This window comes from Rhineura floridana, chromosome 2, assembly GCF_030035675.1.
Source record: "Rhineura floridana isolate rRhiFlo1 chromosome 2, rRhiFlo1.hap2, whole genome shotgun sequence".
NCBI lineage: Eukaryota > Metazoa > Chordata > Lepidosauria > Squamata > Rhineuridae > Rhineura > Rhineura floridana.
In genome coordinates, this window is record NC_084481.1 from 57,612,763 (window position 1) to 57,627,139 (window position 14,377).

The 14,377-nt window shown below is 41.1% G+C and overlaps 1 protein-coding gene across 8 annotated transcripts in view; it reads right to left on the reverse strand.

Moving 5' to 3' along the window:
- The window catches only part of GALNT13 (polypeptide N-acetylgalactosaminyltransferase 13), a 419,256-nt gene that overhangs the window by 157,180 nt on the left and 247,699 nt on the right, over positions 1–14,377 (reverse strand). For all 8 annotated transcript variants that reach the window (XM_061608760.1, XM_061608762.1, XM_061608761.1 and 5 more), the window contains one exon: positions 5,529–5,646. In XM_061608760.1, coding sequence (XP_061464744.1) covers positions 5,529–5,646 — 118 coding nt within the window. The remainder of the gene's footprint in view (positions 1–5,528; positions 5,647–14,377) is intronic.

Sequence of the window (14,377 nt, forward strand, 5' to 3'; positions counted from 1 at the left end):
GCCTAAATGTTCTACTTTAGTTTTATATATCACAGTAAGAAGAATGTAATCTAGCTGCAACATGCACTGATTTCAACCATATGCATTTTGTGAAGGTTGCAACATGGCAGACCAAATATATAGCAAAACATCATGAATAGGATCTTTTTTAAAGTTTAAAAAAGACAAAATCCTAATGGCATAATAAGGACAAGAAAAGCATGGCTGAGATACTGTAGACAATATATACCATTATATATCTGAAGGGACCCTGTGACAGATATTCTCTCCTATACCACAAATATAGGATCAAGCTGCAATCTTATTCTCAGTTAGCAATAAGTACGTCCTACTGAATACAATGGAACTTACATATGAGTAGATATGTATAGATATTGTACTGCAAAAGGAGACATCACTAAATATGAATTTGCAGGATGATGCTTGAATTTCTGTAAATCCTGGTGAGGATTTTCAATAGCAATGTATTTGAATTCATGCAGTGGGTAGCTTGTCAATGGGGAATTCACCGATATGATATCAGGTTGTACTCCCTTTCCTTCCCTCAGTTATAGATAGAACACACATAGATCATGCCTATAAAGAGCTGATATCTCACATGCCTCATCGATGGATCGTATACCACATTCATCTGTCTCAAATCAAAAAGATAATATGATCTCTACACAGATATATATTTTGAATATATTAAACAAAAATACATACAGTAATATAAATGACAACATGCACACAGCTTCTTAATGCATTTAAGAAGGTATTTGTTATGTGATGAAATAGTTATATTTCACAAGCTACAAGGATGACATTTAGTTTGGCCGTTAAGAAGTAGCGCACAATTATCCTATGGAATTCACAGTAGCAACGTGCGTGGTAGGGCACAGGCATCCTCTAGACACCAGTGTCACTGCTAATTACCTGGATGGGGAAGAGGTAGGATGGCAGTGAGGTCAGGGTTGCATGCATGCACCAGCAGGAGTGCCACATTGGCAGCAATAGTCCCACTGCTGCAACCACACAGCTACAACCTCATCTCAGCCATGTCCAAATAAGCAGCAGTGACACCACTGTTGGGAGAGCAAATATGCCACACTACACATGCTGCTTCATTGTCAGATGCACATTCACAGATCCTGTCTAGTTCAACCTATGCTCTAACATAGGATTCTCTAGACATAATACCATGCGGTAACCTATCTAGTCTTAGATTGCATTAGTTTGGGACTAAATAAAGTTCCACACATCAGGGCTATCTGCCCTGTTCAATGAATAGTTTAGTAAAATAACCCATCTTAATTCAGATGTTATGCATGTATCCTCTACTTTGGTTCATTGTTTGGCTTTGAAAATAATCTCCATTGCATCTTAACAGTGCAGCTGCGTTTGCACAAACCACACAAGTTTGCACAAACTTTTCAAAAGGCTATTTTTGCATCCTAACTAAAGTCCTCTTTAGAAAACAACCCTAACCTAAAATGCCAATTATTTTGTTTTATTTAAATAAAAGGAAGTGAAATTATATGAATAATTGTGCTCTAAGAATTCTGACCCTCAATAAAAAGCTCAACAGCAGGATATAAACGTTAACCTTCCAAGCACATCAATGCAGGATTCGCTATAATAAGACACAGACTTAGTTACATCTTCTAACAGGAAAAAGCAGTGTGGCCAAAGAACAGATGAATCACGGCTTCTCATTGCTAGTTCCAGAGATTATCATTGAGAGAACACAGCCCTCCAGGAGAGTGATTAAAGGAGGTCGCATGTTTGGATTTCCCCATGATGTTCTCTAGATAAGAGTTAAAACCTATATACAGTGGAAGTTCAATATAATGCATCTCAATGTACCATGGAACTGGAAATATTGTGGATATAACCATGTCTCCTGAGTAAAGTATACAGTACAGCAGTTCTTTATCTTACATGACCACAAAACGTGGTAGGTTCCCATCCTTCTAAACAGCTTTTCTCAATTCAGTACCTGTCTAGGAACCAGTACTGTACTTGTTGGCTTTAACCTTTAAGGGTTAGCTTGAGCTGAAACACAACAGGGGAAGGTTTCTTGTTCACTCTTATATCAGCCTCGCTTTCTACTTTATTCCCCCCCCCCGTTTGTTCTATCTTGTTCTTCGTCCTCAGTGTTCCTTTCTCTTATGAGTCCTTCTGTCTGCTTCCTTGGGTATTTTTCAGCTATTTTTTCCTGTCAGCATTCTTTTACTTTTTTTCCTGAAACCCCCCCCCCCCAATTTCTCACCATTTCCCCTTCCAGGTAGCTATTTTCTAGGGATCGTCTATCAATCAAATCTTCTCCTCTCTTTTGGTTACTTCTCAAGCCCTTTTCTTATTGATTGTGGAGTTTAGTTTTCTAACTTGTTCTTCCCTCAGCATTACCCTTCCCACTTCTTCCCTTCCCATTCTGTCTCTCAACTGCTGCCACAGCAGTTTTATTTCAGCCGCAGCAGTGGCAGTTTACCGTTTTCAAGTTTTCTTTCCTCTTCCGCCCAATTTCTGCTTCTGGTTACTGTTTTTATTTGATTTGGTTGCGTCTTCCTCTCTCTTTTTTTTTTTAATAATTCTAAGTGTCTTTCAGTGCAGCTTTCATTATAACGTGGAAGGCCTATAACGCGGGTGCATCCTTTGTCCCTCGACCCCCGCGATATAGCGAACTTCTACTGTAGTAGTAGTTCTGTTCAGAAATTTTCCTTTATACATGGGTTTAAATGTAAATTGTAACATTCACAACTGCAATCTATTAAGAGAAACAGTTCAAATGTGAAATGTTTTAATCCATAGAATCATAGAATAGTAGAGTTGGAAGGGGCCTATAAGGCCATCAAGTCCAACCCCCTGCACAATGCAGGAATCCAAATCAAAGCATTCCTGACAGATGGCTGTCCAGCTGCCTCTTGAATGCCTCCAGTGTCGGAGAGCCCACTACCTCTCTAGGTAATTGGTTCCATTGTCGCATGGCTCTAACAGTTAGGAAGTTTTTCCTGATGTCCAGTCGAAATCCCATTGATTTCAGTAAGAGAGAGAGTTAAATATGTACTTATTTTTGGCCTGGCACTCATCTCACATTGGGTTGGGAGTTGCTGAGAAACAGACTTCCAGTGCTTCCAAGTATAAATGTGGTAAATTACCCTGTCCTTCCTCTGAAGGAAATGATTACCTCTTGCCTTGTACTAGACTGGAATACTCAGAAACCAAAAGATTTTCTTTTACTATTTCTGTCCATGTCCAAAGCTGAAGCGTAGTGAGAGACTGGCTGCTCTGACCTTCCCCAAGTTCTGTGACAAGCCAGAGACCCGTGGATCTGTCTCTCCTACCTGGGTGGATAGAAACATACCCCTTCTTCCTCTGAGTTCACGAGGGAAGGATTTCTCCGACTTCACCCTCGTCCACAAATGTGGAATGCCATGCTGAAATTCCTAGACACATTTGTGAAAGCCTGAGTATTATTCTGAATTTCATTTTTGTTTTATTAGAAAAGGCTGCAAAGTCACACACACAAAACAGTTCAACATTAATACCCAGCAGGGCTGGAGATTTTGGCCTGGTTCGCATGACACGATAAGCCAAACTATGACTTACCAGAACCGGGCAAATATATGGGCTCCTGGAGAGCAACTTGCAGCTGCTCTGCTCCTCCTCCTGCAAGTCATGTCATTTGAACTCAGGCCCATGGTTAACCTCTCTCCTCGCTAATCACAAGCTGTAGCCAAGAATATACCCCACCACCTGTCAATCATTACCTGCCACTTACTGCGACAAATTTCTTTTCTCATTTCATTCTGCTACGTGAATTTAACTCCCATCACCAGTATCAACTGTTTTAAAAGTTCTGCTTGAATTTGGCACCTTTTCACCTTTGGCAGCATTGCTTGTGATAATTTTTTGTTTGGTATACATTTTGGAAGTTGTTGAAAGCATCCATGAAGGCTCTGGAATGGACCAGGTGTTTCATCCTCTCCTGACATCTCTGTAGCACCATCCCATTTATCAGGCAAGAGCCAATAGCAGTAGAGAGGAGTGATGAGACAGAATGCCCTGTTTTCCTGCCCCTTTCCCAGCTCCATAAAACAAAAGTTTTTTTTTTAAAAAAATAGAGGATTTGTGCCTCTCCTGGCAGATGATATTGTGGTGACTTCCTGCCCCAGACAGAAGCATACAGGAGTTGAGGGAGTTTGAGCAATCAGCAGGTATAGATAGGTACTGAATTCCCAGCAGTGAATCATTGTGTGTTCCATTCTGCCATGAAAAAATCCTTGGAGGGATGGAAAATGTATGCATTTAATTTTTATTGGCCTCACTCACCAGACTGCAGAAGGTTGGCCATGTTTGAGTCTGGCCTTTGGGCTGAGAGAGGTGCCTCATTCCTCCTCTACACATAATGGGCAACTGGTCACTTACTTTTGGTACCACTTCTGCCAAAGAAATCCAAGGAGGACCACTGATGTAATCAGGCATCAGAGAGCACTTTGATCTGGGTCCCTCAAACCCAAAGCTAGCCCTCCTATGAGTGGCACACATAAGGGCTAACTACCCCATCAGATAGATTAATGTGCAAACCTCTTATCACATCTTTCCATTCCTCATTTTATCTACTAAATTTTCAATTTTCTAACTTTCTTATTATTAAGAAGGGAAATTTCTACCTTGTAAGAGCCAGTGTGGTGTAGTGGGTGTAGTAGTGTGGTGTAGTAGCTCACTGGGTGACCTTGGGCCAGTCACTGCCTCTCAGCCTCATGAAAACCCTATTCATAGGGTCGTCATAAGTCGGAATCAACTTGAAGGCAGTACATTTATTAAGAAGGCTATTTGCAAAATAAAGCAATTTCTATGAAAGCAATTTCATTTTTGTCCTGGACAGTAAACCTACAGATGAATTAAAGGAAATCAGTTTGCTTCAGGACATGAATTGAACAAAATTCCTTTGTAATCATGATCCTCATATATGAAGCACAATTTTAAAACACCATTAATTGTTTGCAAATTCATGACAAAAACATTTTGAAGCTTTGGGTAAAGAAGCAGGATAATTTTCAGTCTGTTGCTATTTTTAATTATTTGACGTGAAAGCTTGATAATATAAACGCATTGAGAGCCAGTGTGGTGTAGCGGTTAACGTGATGGACTACGACCTGGGAGACCAGGGTTCGAATCCCCACACAGCCATGAAGCTCACTGGGTGACCTTGGGCCAGTCACTGCCTCTCAGCCTCAGAGGAAGGCAATGGTAAACCCCCTCTAAATACTCCTTACCATGAAAACCCTATTCATAGGGTCGCCATAAGTCGGGATCGACTTGAAGGCGGCCCATTTTCATAACACGCAATTTCCAAGAACTCAAAGCTTCCGAAACAGTGTTACATATTGCACGTATAGAACCCCCCCAACTCTAAAAACTTTGGTCAAACCAAAAATGGCATTTTAGATAAAACAAGTAAAGTGTACTCATCTTAAATGTTACCAGGTTTTTTTAACAGAATAATTGTGCCAGTTATCAGAAAAGGAAGTAAAATAGAAAATTACCCTAAAAGACATTTCAAGATTCTCTCCACCCCAGATATCCATTCCTGCATCGTAAGTTCCTATCTCTTCAAAGTAGTTTCTGTCAATAGAAAATAGGCCACCAGCCATAGTAGGGGTCCTAGTTGAAAACAAACAAAAAAACAGAAAAGGAAAAAGAAAAAAATATTTTTTTAAAAAAGGTACTGTGTGGAATTTAATAAGCGAAACTATAGCACATATTCTCCAGATACTTAAGATGTAATTATATTCTATTTACTATAAGCTGAAGGTGAATCATTAGGTATCATGGTTTCGATTGTCTGCACATGCAATCATATATTTTTATATTTAAATATGTCTAAACTGTACCTTCATCCATAGATGGATTCCGGGGCGGTGTACATAAAAATGCAAACATCCATACTCAAATACATGTTTCAATAACATCTCAGTCACTGATGCATTTAAAATACATTCCAAAACTGGCCAAATCATACATGCATGCATTTAGATAAAAAAAAGTAGCTTTAATTTCTTTTGTTTCAAAATGTATATCATCATACAGTTAAGCCAATGGAATATTGGGCTTCTATACCCCACTCCCAAAATAACCTAAATAAAATCTGACATATTTAGTGGTGAGAGTTTTAATGTATGTATCTCCATCTTCAAGTGTTCATATAATTACCAGGCACAATCACTTTACAGGATTATTAACTTTTGCAAGAGACAAATCCAGTTAGTGTGCATGTCTGTACAAAATTACGACACAGTCTAAGTGCCTGAAAATACCCACTGTACTTTTATTTTTTCTAAACAAAAATTTAAATCTAGTTTATTTTCTTTAAAATCTGTTTAGAGAGGTATACACTGCAATAAATGTATTTGTTTCATGTTTAAAACCCATCCTGTAAGCATTAGAATGAGGAATTGATGTTTTATTCCAATGATCTGATTACTTAATTCTATTGGGTATTATAAACATGACTGTAAAGTGCGTAACTGAAAAGCTGAGAACACAGTAATTTGTCTTAAGTCATTAGATTTTTATTTATTACATTCCACTGAATTATCAAAATGTATGCATTATATACTTGATACAACTTCTCCATTATTGCCTGGGGTGACTTTTTTCAGGTATTAACTGTTTAAAGAGCCGGAACCAAACAGAATGTAGGGATAAAGAAATGTGATATTTTCCTTCTTTACATGATATAGGAAGTCAGAATACTTGAATTAGAAATGTGCGTACACACACAATATCTGCAAGCACACATGCAAGATGTATGATTACTTCTTGTGAATTAATTAAATAGTTTCAATTAAACAGATACCCTCAAATGTCTTCAAGAGCATGTATTACTACAATTAATTCTGTTCATTATCTTTAATTCAGAACTGAGAACCGTATGCAAGTATTTTTCTCTATGTCTTATGTTTGACCTGGGTTGTATAAGTTACATGGCCATACAATTCTATTCTCTAGATCATATTAATCAACACAATAATTTAGTGTGCGCTTATTAAGAATGTGAGGGTATTTTAGTGCAAATACCACAAACTATCCAAATAATATCCAAAGTTGGTTTTTTAAAAAACCAGCAATTACAAGGTAAATAATAATAATAATAATAATAATAATAATAATAATAATAATAATAATAATTTAATTTGTGGGTCGCCTATCTGGCCAATGGCCACTCTAGGCGACGTACAATTTAACAACAATACATTACATCATAATAAAATACATCATAAAATACAATATAACAATAAAACAATAAAACAGTTCCAGTACAGAGTAGTAGGCTATTCGTCATAAAAATTTAACCCTCCCCGTAAGTCCCAAAGGCCTGTCTGAAGAGCCAGGTCTTCAAAGCTTGGCGGAATACATTCAGGGAAGGGGCATGTCGAAGGTCATACGGGAGGGAGTTCCAGAGAGTGGGGGCCGCCACTGAAAATGCCCTCTCTCTTGTCCCCGCCAACCTAGCTGTTTTAGTTGGCGGGATTGAGAGAAGGTCCTGTGTGGCTGATCTTGTTGGGCGGCATGGTTGGTGGTGCTGGAGGCGCTCCATCAGATAAACTGGGCCGAGACCGTATAGGGATTTAAAGGTTAATACCAACACCTTGAATTGGGCCCGGAAAATAACTGGAAGCCAGTGTAGGTCGAACAACACTGGGGTGATGTGTTCCCGGCGGCGACAGTTTGTAAGTAGTCGAGCCGCCGCATTTTGTATAAGTTGTAATTTCCGGACCGTTTTCAAGGGTAACCCCACATACAGCGCATTACAGTAATCCAACCGAGAGGTGACCAGGGCATGTACCACCAGTGGGAGCTGATGAGCAGGAAGGTAGGGCTGCAGTCTACGAATGAGGTGTAATTGATACCAAGCTGCCCGGCTCACTGCCGAAATCTGAGCCTCCATGGACAGCTTGGAATCAAGAACAACCCCAAGGCTGCGGACCTGGTCCTTCAGGGGCAATTTCACCCAGTCGAACACCAGGTCAACATCTCCCAGCCTTCCCTTGTCTCCCACGAGTAGCACCTCAGTCTTATCAGGATTCAACTTCACCCTGTTCCTTCCCATCCATCCACTCACAGATTCCAGGCACTTGGACATGGTCTCCACAGCAGACTCTGGTGAAGATTTAAACGAGAGATAGAGCTGAGTGTCATCCGCATATTGGTGACACTGCAGCCCAAATCTCCTGCTGATTGTCCCCAGCGGCTTCATATAGATATTAAATAGCATGGGAGAGAGGATAGAGCCCTGTGGCACACCACAATTGAGAGGCCAAGGGTCTGAAACCTCCTCCCCCAATGCTACCTGTTGATGCCTGTCGGAAAGAAAGGAATGGAACCACCGTAGTACAGTGCCTCCTATTCCTTTTTTTTTTTTTTTCAATAATTTTTATTCAGATTTTCATAAAACATACAAGACGAAATCATAAAACATTCAAAGACAAAAAACAAAATCAAAAATAGTTAAACAAAAAGAAAAAAAGAAAAAAAAAAATAAAAAATAAAGAGTAAAATATTGACTTCCCATTTGTCAAAGATCAAATCAGTTATAAGTCTATAATATATAACAATCCTGTCTCTTAAGTCATATTATAAAATCACTTTCCTCCAGTAGTTATCTTACTTAATCATCAAATCTCATAAACATTACTTTATTCTTTCCACAAAAAGTCAAAGAGAGGTTTCAATTCTTTAAGAAATATATCTATCAATTTTTTTTTCCAGATAAGCATATCGATTAATCCATCTCATTACTAATTATGATAATCTTATTGTCATAACCATAGTCAAAATAAACATTTCAATTAATCCATCACATCAGAATCTGTTAGGTTCAGTAATTTCAGTAGCCATTGTTCTATTATCCCTATTAGTTCCATTTTCCATCTTCCATCTTCAGTAGTCTTGTTAAGTCCAGTAATTTCAGTATCCAATCTTCCATTATCAGTATTCCATAATAATCTTGCTGTCAAAGCCATAGTCATATAGTAAGAGTCTGATGGGAATTACCTCTATCCCAAATATTTTCTTGCCATCCATTCTGAATAGGTTGCTGAAATACTGCTGTAAAATCATATCTCTGTTCTTTTTTTCAAAATACACTGGGTCATCTCTTGAAAGTTTTTCCATTGTCACATGGCTGCAGTTAATTCCATAGATTTTCTCTATATTGGGCTCCATCACATCATTCCAGTCCAGAAGATTATCCATGCCATTGATAACTTTATCTCTAGAATCTTCATTAATTTCTTCAGAGATAACATTGAGTTCCAAACAATAGATTTTATTTCTAAAGTCCATAGACTCCAAATCTTGTTCCTGTTCCACGTTTGTTCCAATCTCCGGGATCTCCTCTCTCACAGGGACCCCTGTTCCAGTCTCCAGGGTCTCCTCTCTCACAGGGACCCCTGTTCCAGTCTCCAGGGTCTCCTCTCTCACAAGGACCCCTATGTCTTTAATCTCCTGTGTCTCCAAACAATAGATTTTGTTTCTAAAGTCCATAGACTCCAAATCTTTTTCCTGTTCCACGTTTGTTCCAATCTCCGGGGTCTCCTCTCTCACAGGGACCCCTTCCAGGGTCACCTCTCTCACAGGGACCCCTATATCTTTAATCTCCTGCTTCATTTTACTCAATTCAATTTTCAGCTCCTTACAACCCTGTCGCAGGTTTTGTTTCGTTATCTCAATCTCATCCATTATTTTCTGAAACATAGTTATTTCCAGATTCTCAGCCACTTTCTTAATTGCCATTTTAAAAGAAAAATATAGGAAAACCACTTCTTATTTCAGCAACAATTGGGTTAATACTCCAAACTTGGTGACATCACAGTATAAACAGAGCAGACAGCCTTATCTCTCCATGCTTAAGTAAACAAAATGCAGTTCCCAGGATCGAAACAATTAATGGCGGTCGTCAGGAAACAGATTCGTCAAAATAAAATAGACCAAAAAGAGAGTAGTCTCAGACAATATAATATTCTTCAAAATAAAAATCTGGAATAGAAATCCCTCTTCTGTGTATATCTTTAGAATGCAAATCCAGGACAGCTTTTTGCAACAAAAACAGAGATAAGCTATTAATTAGTGAGTAGCAGAGAGAAGTTATGGCTCCCCAGTGAGATGTCAAAAACCGATCAATCTGGCAAATCTCTTTTAAACAGCAACAATTTAAGTCAAGTAAAAGAAAAATATAGAAAGAAGGGTGCTTGCCTGTTAGTGCGTTCTCTCTTAGAAGATAAGATGAACGTTCGCTTTATCAGATAGAGCTTGTTGTTGAAAATCCGTCCCACCTTCGTCGGCTGGACCTCGTCCCATAAATTAATGAGATCTGGTCGTCCCAACAAAAATAGGCTTTGAGGTTAATCTCTTCGTTTCTCCCTACCCGGGAGAAGTTTAATCAGTCAAAAAAAAAAAAAAATCTGACTGATATATCTGAATAAGCTTCTTTTGAGGCAGGAGCCCGTCTCAAAAGCAGGCACAGGCTAAGTCACCCTTCCCGGAAGTCCAGTGCCTCCTATTCCCGATTCCTCCAGGCGATGTAAAAGGATACTGTGGTCGACAGTATCAAAAGCCGCTGAGAGATCGAGGAGGACAAGAAAGGTGAATTCTCCCCTATCTAATGCCCTCCTCATATCATCCACCAGAGCGACCAATGCTGTTTCAGTTCCATGTCCAGTCCTGAAACCCGATTGGTATGGATCCAAATAATCCGTTTCATCCAAGTGTGTCGACAACTGATTAGCCACCACTCGCTCAATGATCTTGCCCAGGAATGGTAGATTCGAAATTGGGCGAAAGTTATTCAAAACTTGGGGATCCAAGGAGGACTTCTTTAAGATGGGCTTTACAATTGCCTCCTTGAGTGCTAATGGCATTACACCCTCCTCCAAGGATGCATTGACCACCGCCTTAATCCCCTCGCCCAATTTCTCTTTGCAGCTCACAAGGAGCCACGATGGGCAAGGATCAGTTAGACAGGTGGCAGGCTTCACAGTCGAGAGCACCTTGTCCACATCCTCAGAAGGAAGAGGTCAAAACCGATCCCATTTGACCGGATTGCAACTGGCCAACTCTGTTTCATTTACTGTGTCCACGGCGTACGGAATTGAGCTCCGTAAATGTTCGATTTTGTCGGCAAAGTGCTTTGCTAATTTGTCACAGGAGGCCTTAGACTGTTCCAAGGGTTCCTGAGCAACTGGACCGACCAGGCTTTGGACCACTTGGAACAACCTCCTGGGACAGCACTCTGCGGACGCAATAGAGGCAGCAAAGAACCTCTTCTTTTCTGCCTTTATTGCCACTTGGTAGGCAGTTACTGCTGCTCTAACCTGTGTCTGGACATCTTCGGAACGGGATTTCCGCCACCGGCATTCTAGTCGTCTCACCTCCTGTCTCAGATTTCGCAACCGTGGAGTATACCGAGGTGCTAACTGAGTTCTGTTCAGGGGGAGAGGACGTTTCGGCACCACGCGGTCCAGAGCCCTGGTGATCCTCTCATTCCACTCCATCACCAGGGTATCGACCGTGCGGCCTTCAGCAGGTTCCAATTCCCCAAGCGCAGTCAGGAATCCTTCTGGATCCATTAGGCGTCTGGGGCGGACCATTCTAATAGGTCCTTTTCCCCTATGGAGGGTGTGTGGTATCGAGAAGTCTATATTTACCAGATAGTGGTCTGATCATGACACAGGGGTGGAAGAAGCCACCCCCAACTTCAGAACACTTCCCTCCCCTCCCAGGACAAATATAAGGTCGAGAGCATGACCAGCTACATGGGTGGGCCCAATATTACTAAGGTGCAGTTCCCAGGAAGCCATGGTTTCCAGGAAATCCCGAGGGGCTCCTACGAGAGTGGCCTCATCATGTACATTGAAGTCCCCGAGAATTAACAGCTCTGGGGACAACGCACGTACAGCCGAGACCATCTCTAGCACCTCGGCCAGGGAGTCTGCTGTGCAGTGGGGTGGGCGGTACACAAGCAGGATCCCCAAACTGCCCTTCGGGCCCAACCTCCAGTACATGCAGTCAACAAACTTAGTCCTATGAAGAGGAGGTCTGGTAAAAACTAGAGACTCCCGATAGATGACTGCCACACCCCCTCCCTGCCTTCCCACCCTCGGTTGTTGTGCATAACGGAAACCCGGCGGACACATGGCCTCAAGAATGGGAGCTGAGGCCTCATCCAGCCAGGTCTCCGTAATACATGTTGTGTTTGTAGATATTTATATTTTTATATGAACATATAAAGCTCAGTATCAATAGTGTTGGCTAGGAGGGGGATTCTTAGGGAAGTTAAAATAATCAAAGATGTTGCCCACACTATTAGATAACAACTGAAGAAAACCAAAAACACAATCCGAAGCATGTTTACTTGGACAACAGTCCAACGAGTTCCAATGCATTTAGGATTGCAGTTTAAGAAATAAAAAAAAAAAGGAAAAGAAAACATAGTGAGAACAATAAGCTCACTGAAGTAAATGACTGGAAAGGATTCCTGCTGTACCAGCTGCTTTGGGGAAAGAGAACTGAGTGGGAGGGCACTAGCCCTGACCCAGAAAACATTGGCAGAAAACAAAAACTCCATAGCTGATGGAACAGGGGGAAAGGCACCTTCTTCCTAGATCAGAGCTCTAGAAGATTTTGACCTGTGCCTTGGGCAGAAGCAGTAGCCATCAGTGGCATTGTTTGCTAAGATCATTAATACAATGGGCAGACCTAAAGGCATGGGTCCTATCCAAATACACACACCATTCCAATAATACCATTTACGTGCTGATGCTTCACACAAATAACCAATCACAGAGCAATCCTACTTGCATGATCACTTCCTTGTTTCTTTAAATGGGAAAACATGTATACATGGGGCCTCTGCATGACTGGGGCATTAGGCTCACATTATCTGTGTGGTAAAGTGGGCATCCAAACTGCTCCTCCACTACATGAAAACCATCAGCATATAACTATGAAATTGCCCTTCAGGGAAATAACACTGAAGTTAAGAAGGATAGATAGACAGCATACCATCTGTGTCTTAGGCACCTTGACATGTAGACACACTAACATTTTATGGCACATGTTGATCTGCAGGAGAAAAATCAAAAGACTCACGCATGTGAATAAGAGACTACGGTACAAGAAATCTCAAAGCTAGAGCTTTAGCAGCAGGTCCCAGGTTCTTTAGTGTCTGTCCTAATTGAACAGCTTTCAAGGTAGTGGAAACTGCTCATTTTATTTCTCCTGGTCGCAACACCATCACAAGAAATCACTAAAGGATACAAATTCTGCAGCTTTCCAAACTAACAGAATCAGGTGTCCCATCTGGACTTACAAACTGTATTTTGATGGGTTTGTTTTTACTTCACTTGCTACACTGAATATATAGACAAGCAGGATAAAAATACAGTCTGAGCAACTCAGCACTGGCTGCCGATTGACCTGCTACACACTGCATGGAAGCTTTATATATCAGGAAGGTCTATACAAGCTTGTTGCACCATCAGTCTTTCTCAGAGCTCTGACAGTCTGTTTATAGAGTGTATCAGTCTCCTCTGGGGTTGTACAGTATTGCTCTCAAATAGCAGGATACATTTCCAGTCTGGGCTCTGTAACATGTTGTGGCCCTGTCAGGGCTGGGTTGTGTGCAACTGCCTGAGGTGACCCAGGAGCTGGAAACAGGAGATGTAGGATGAACGAGGAATCAGGACCAAAGAGCAAGTCAGAACCATGGGACACAGCATGAGGAAAGGTCAAGGAGCAAGCAAGAAGGAGTAACCAAAAATACAAGAATAGGTCAAAGCTCAAGAAAACCCTGAATACTTGAGCAAGGCTCAACAGGAATAGGAAGCCTTCTTACACTCCTGTATTATACCTGAGGGAAGGGACATATCAAAGGAGAAATGTTCCATATTTTCCATGAGCCATGACTGGCTGAGGGGTCAAAGACGGCACCAAATTACATCTGGTCAGCTTTATTTCAGTAGGTTGCTTCACACACTTGTCCTAACCTGAATTACTGTCAGAGATAAATCTTTTAGCAGGATACTACTGGGATGGCTACTTCAGCATAAATTTCATCTCCACAGCTTCTAATTCTCCCTTTCCACTCTTGACTCCTCTGAAGCAAGTCCCAACCCGCAGGGACAATTGGATCCTTCCAAAGATGCCTCAGAGGTCTGGGGGGTGCTCTCACAAAAGAAGGGAGTGATGTCTTGCCTTGATGCTTTTGGCTTGGGCAGGCTTAAATCCAGAGCTCCTGTGATTCCCTGTGGAGGAAAGAGACTGGGGAAACCTAGGATACTGGTGTTCCCTCTGTGGCCCTACCCAATGGGGCTTGGAAGCGACCTGAAAGGGA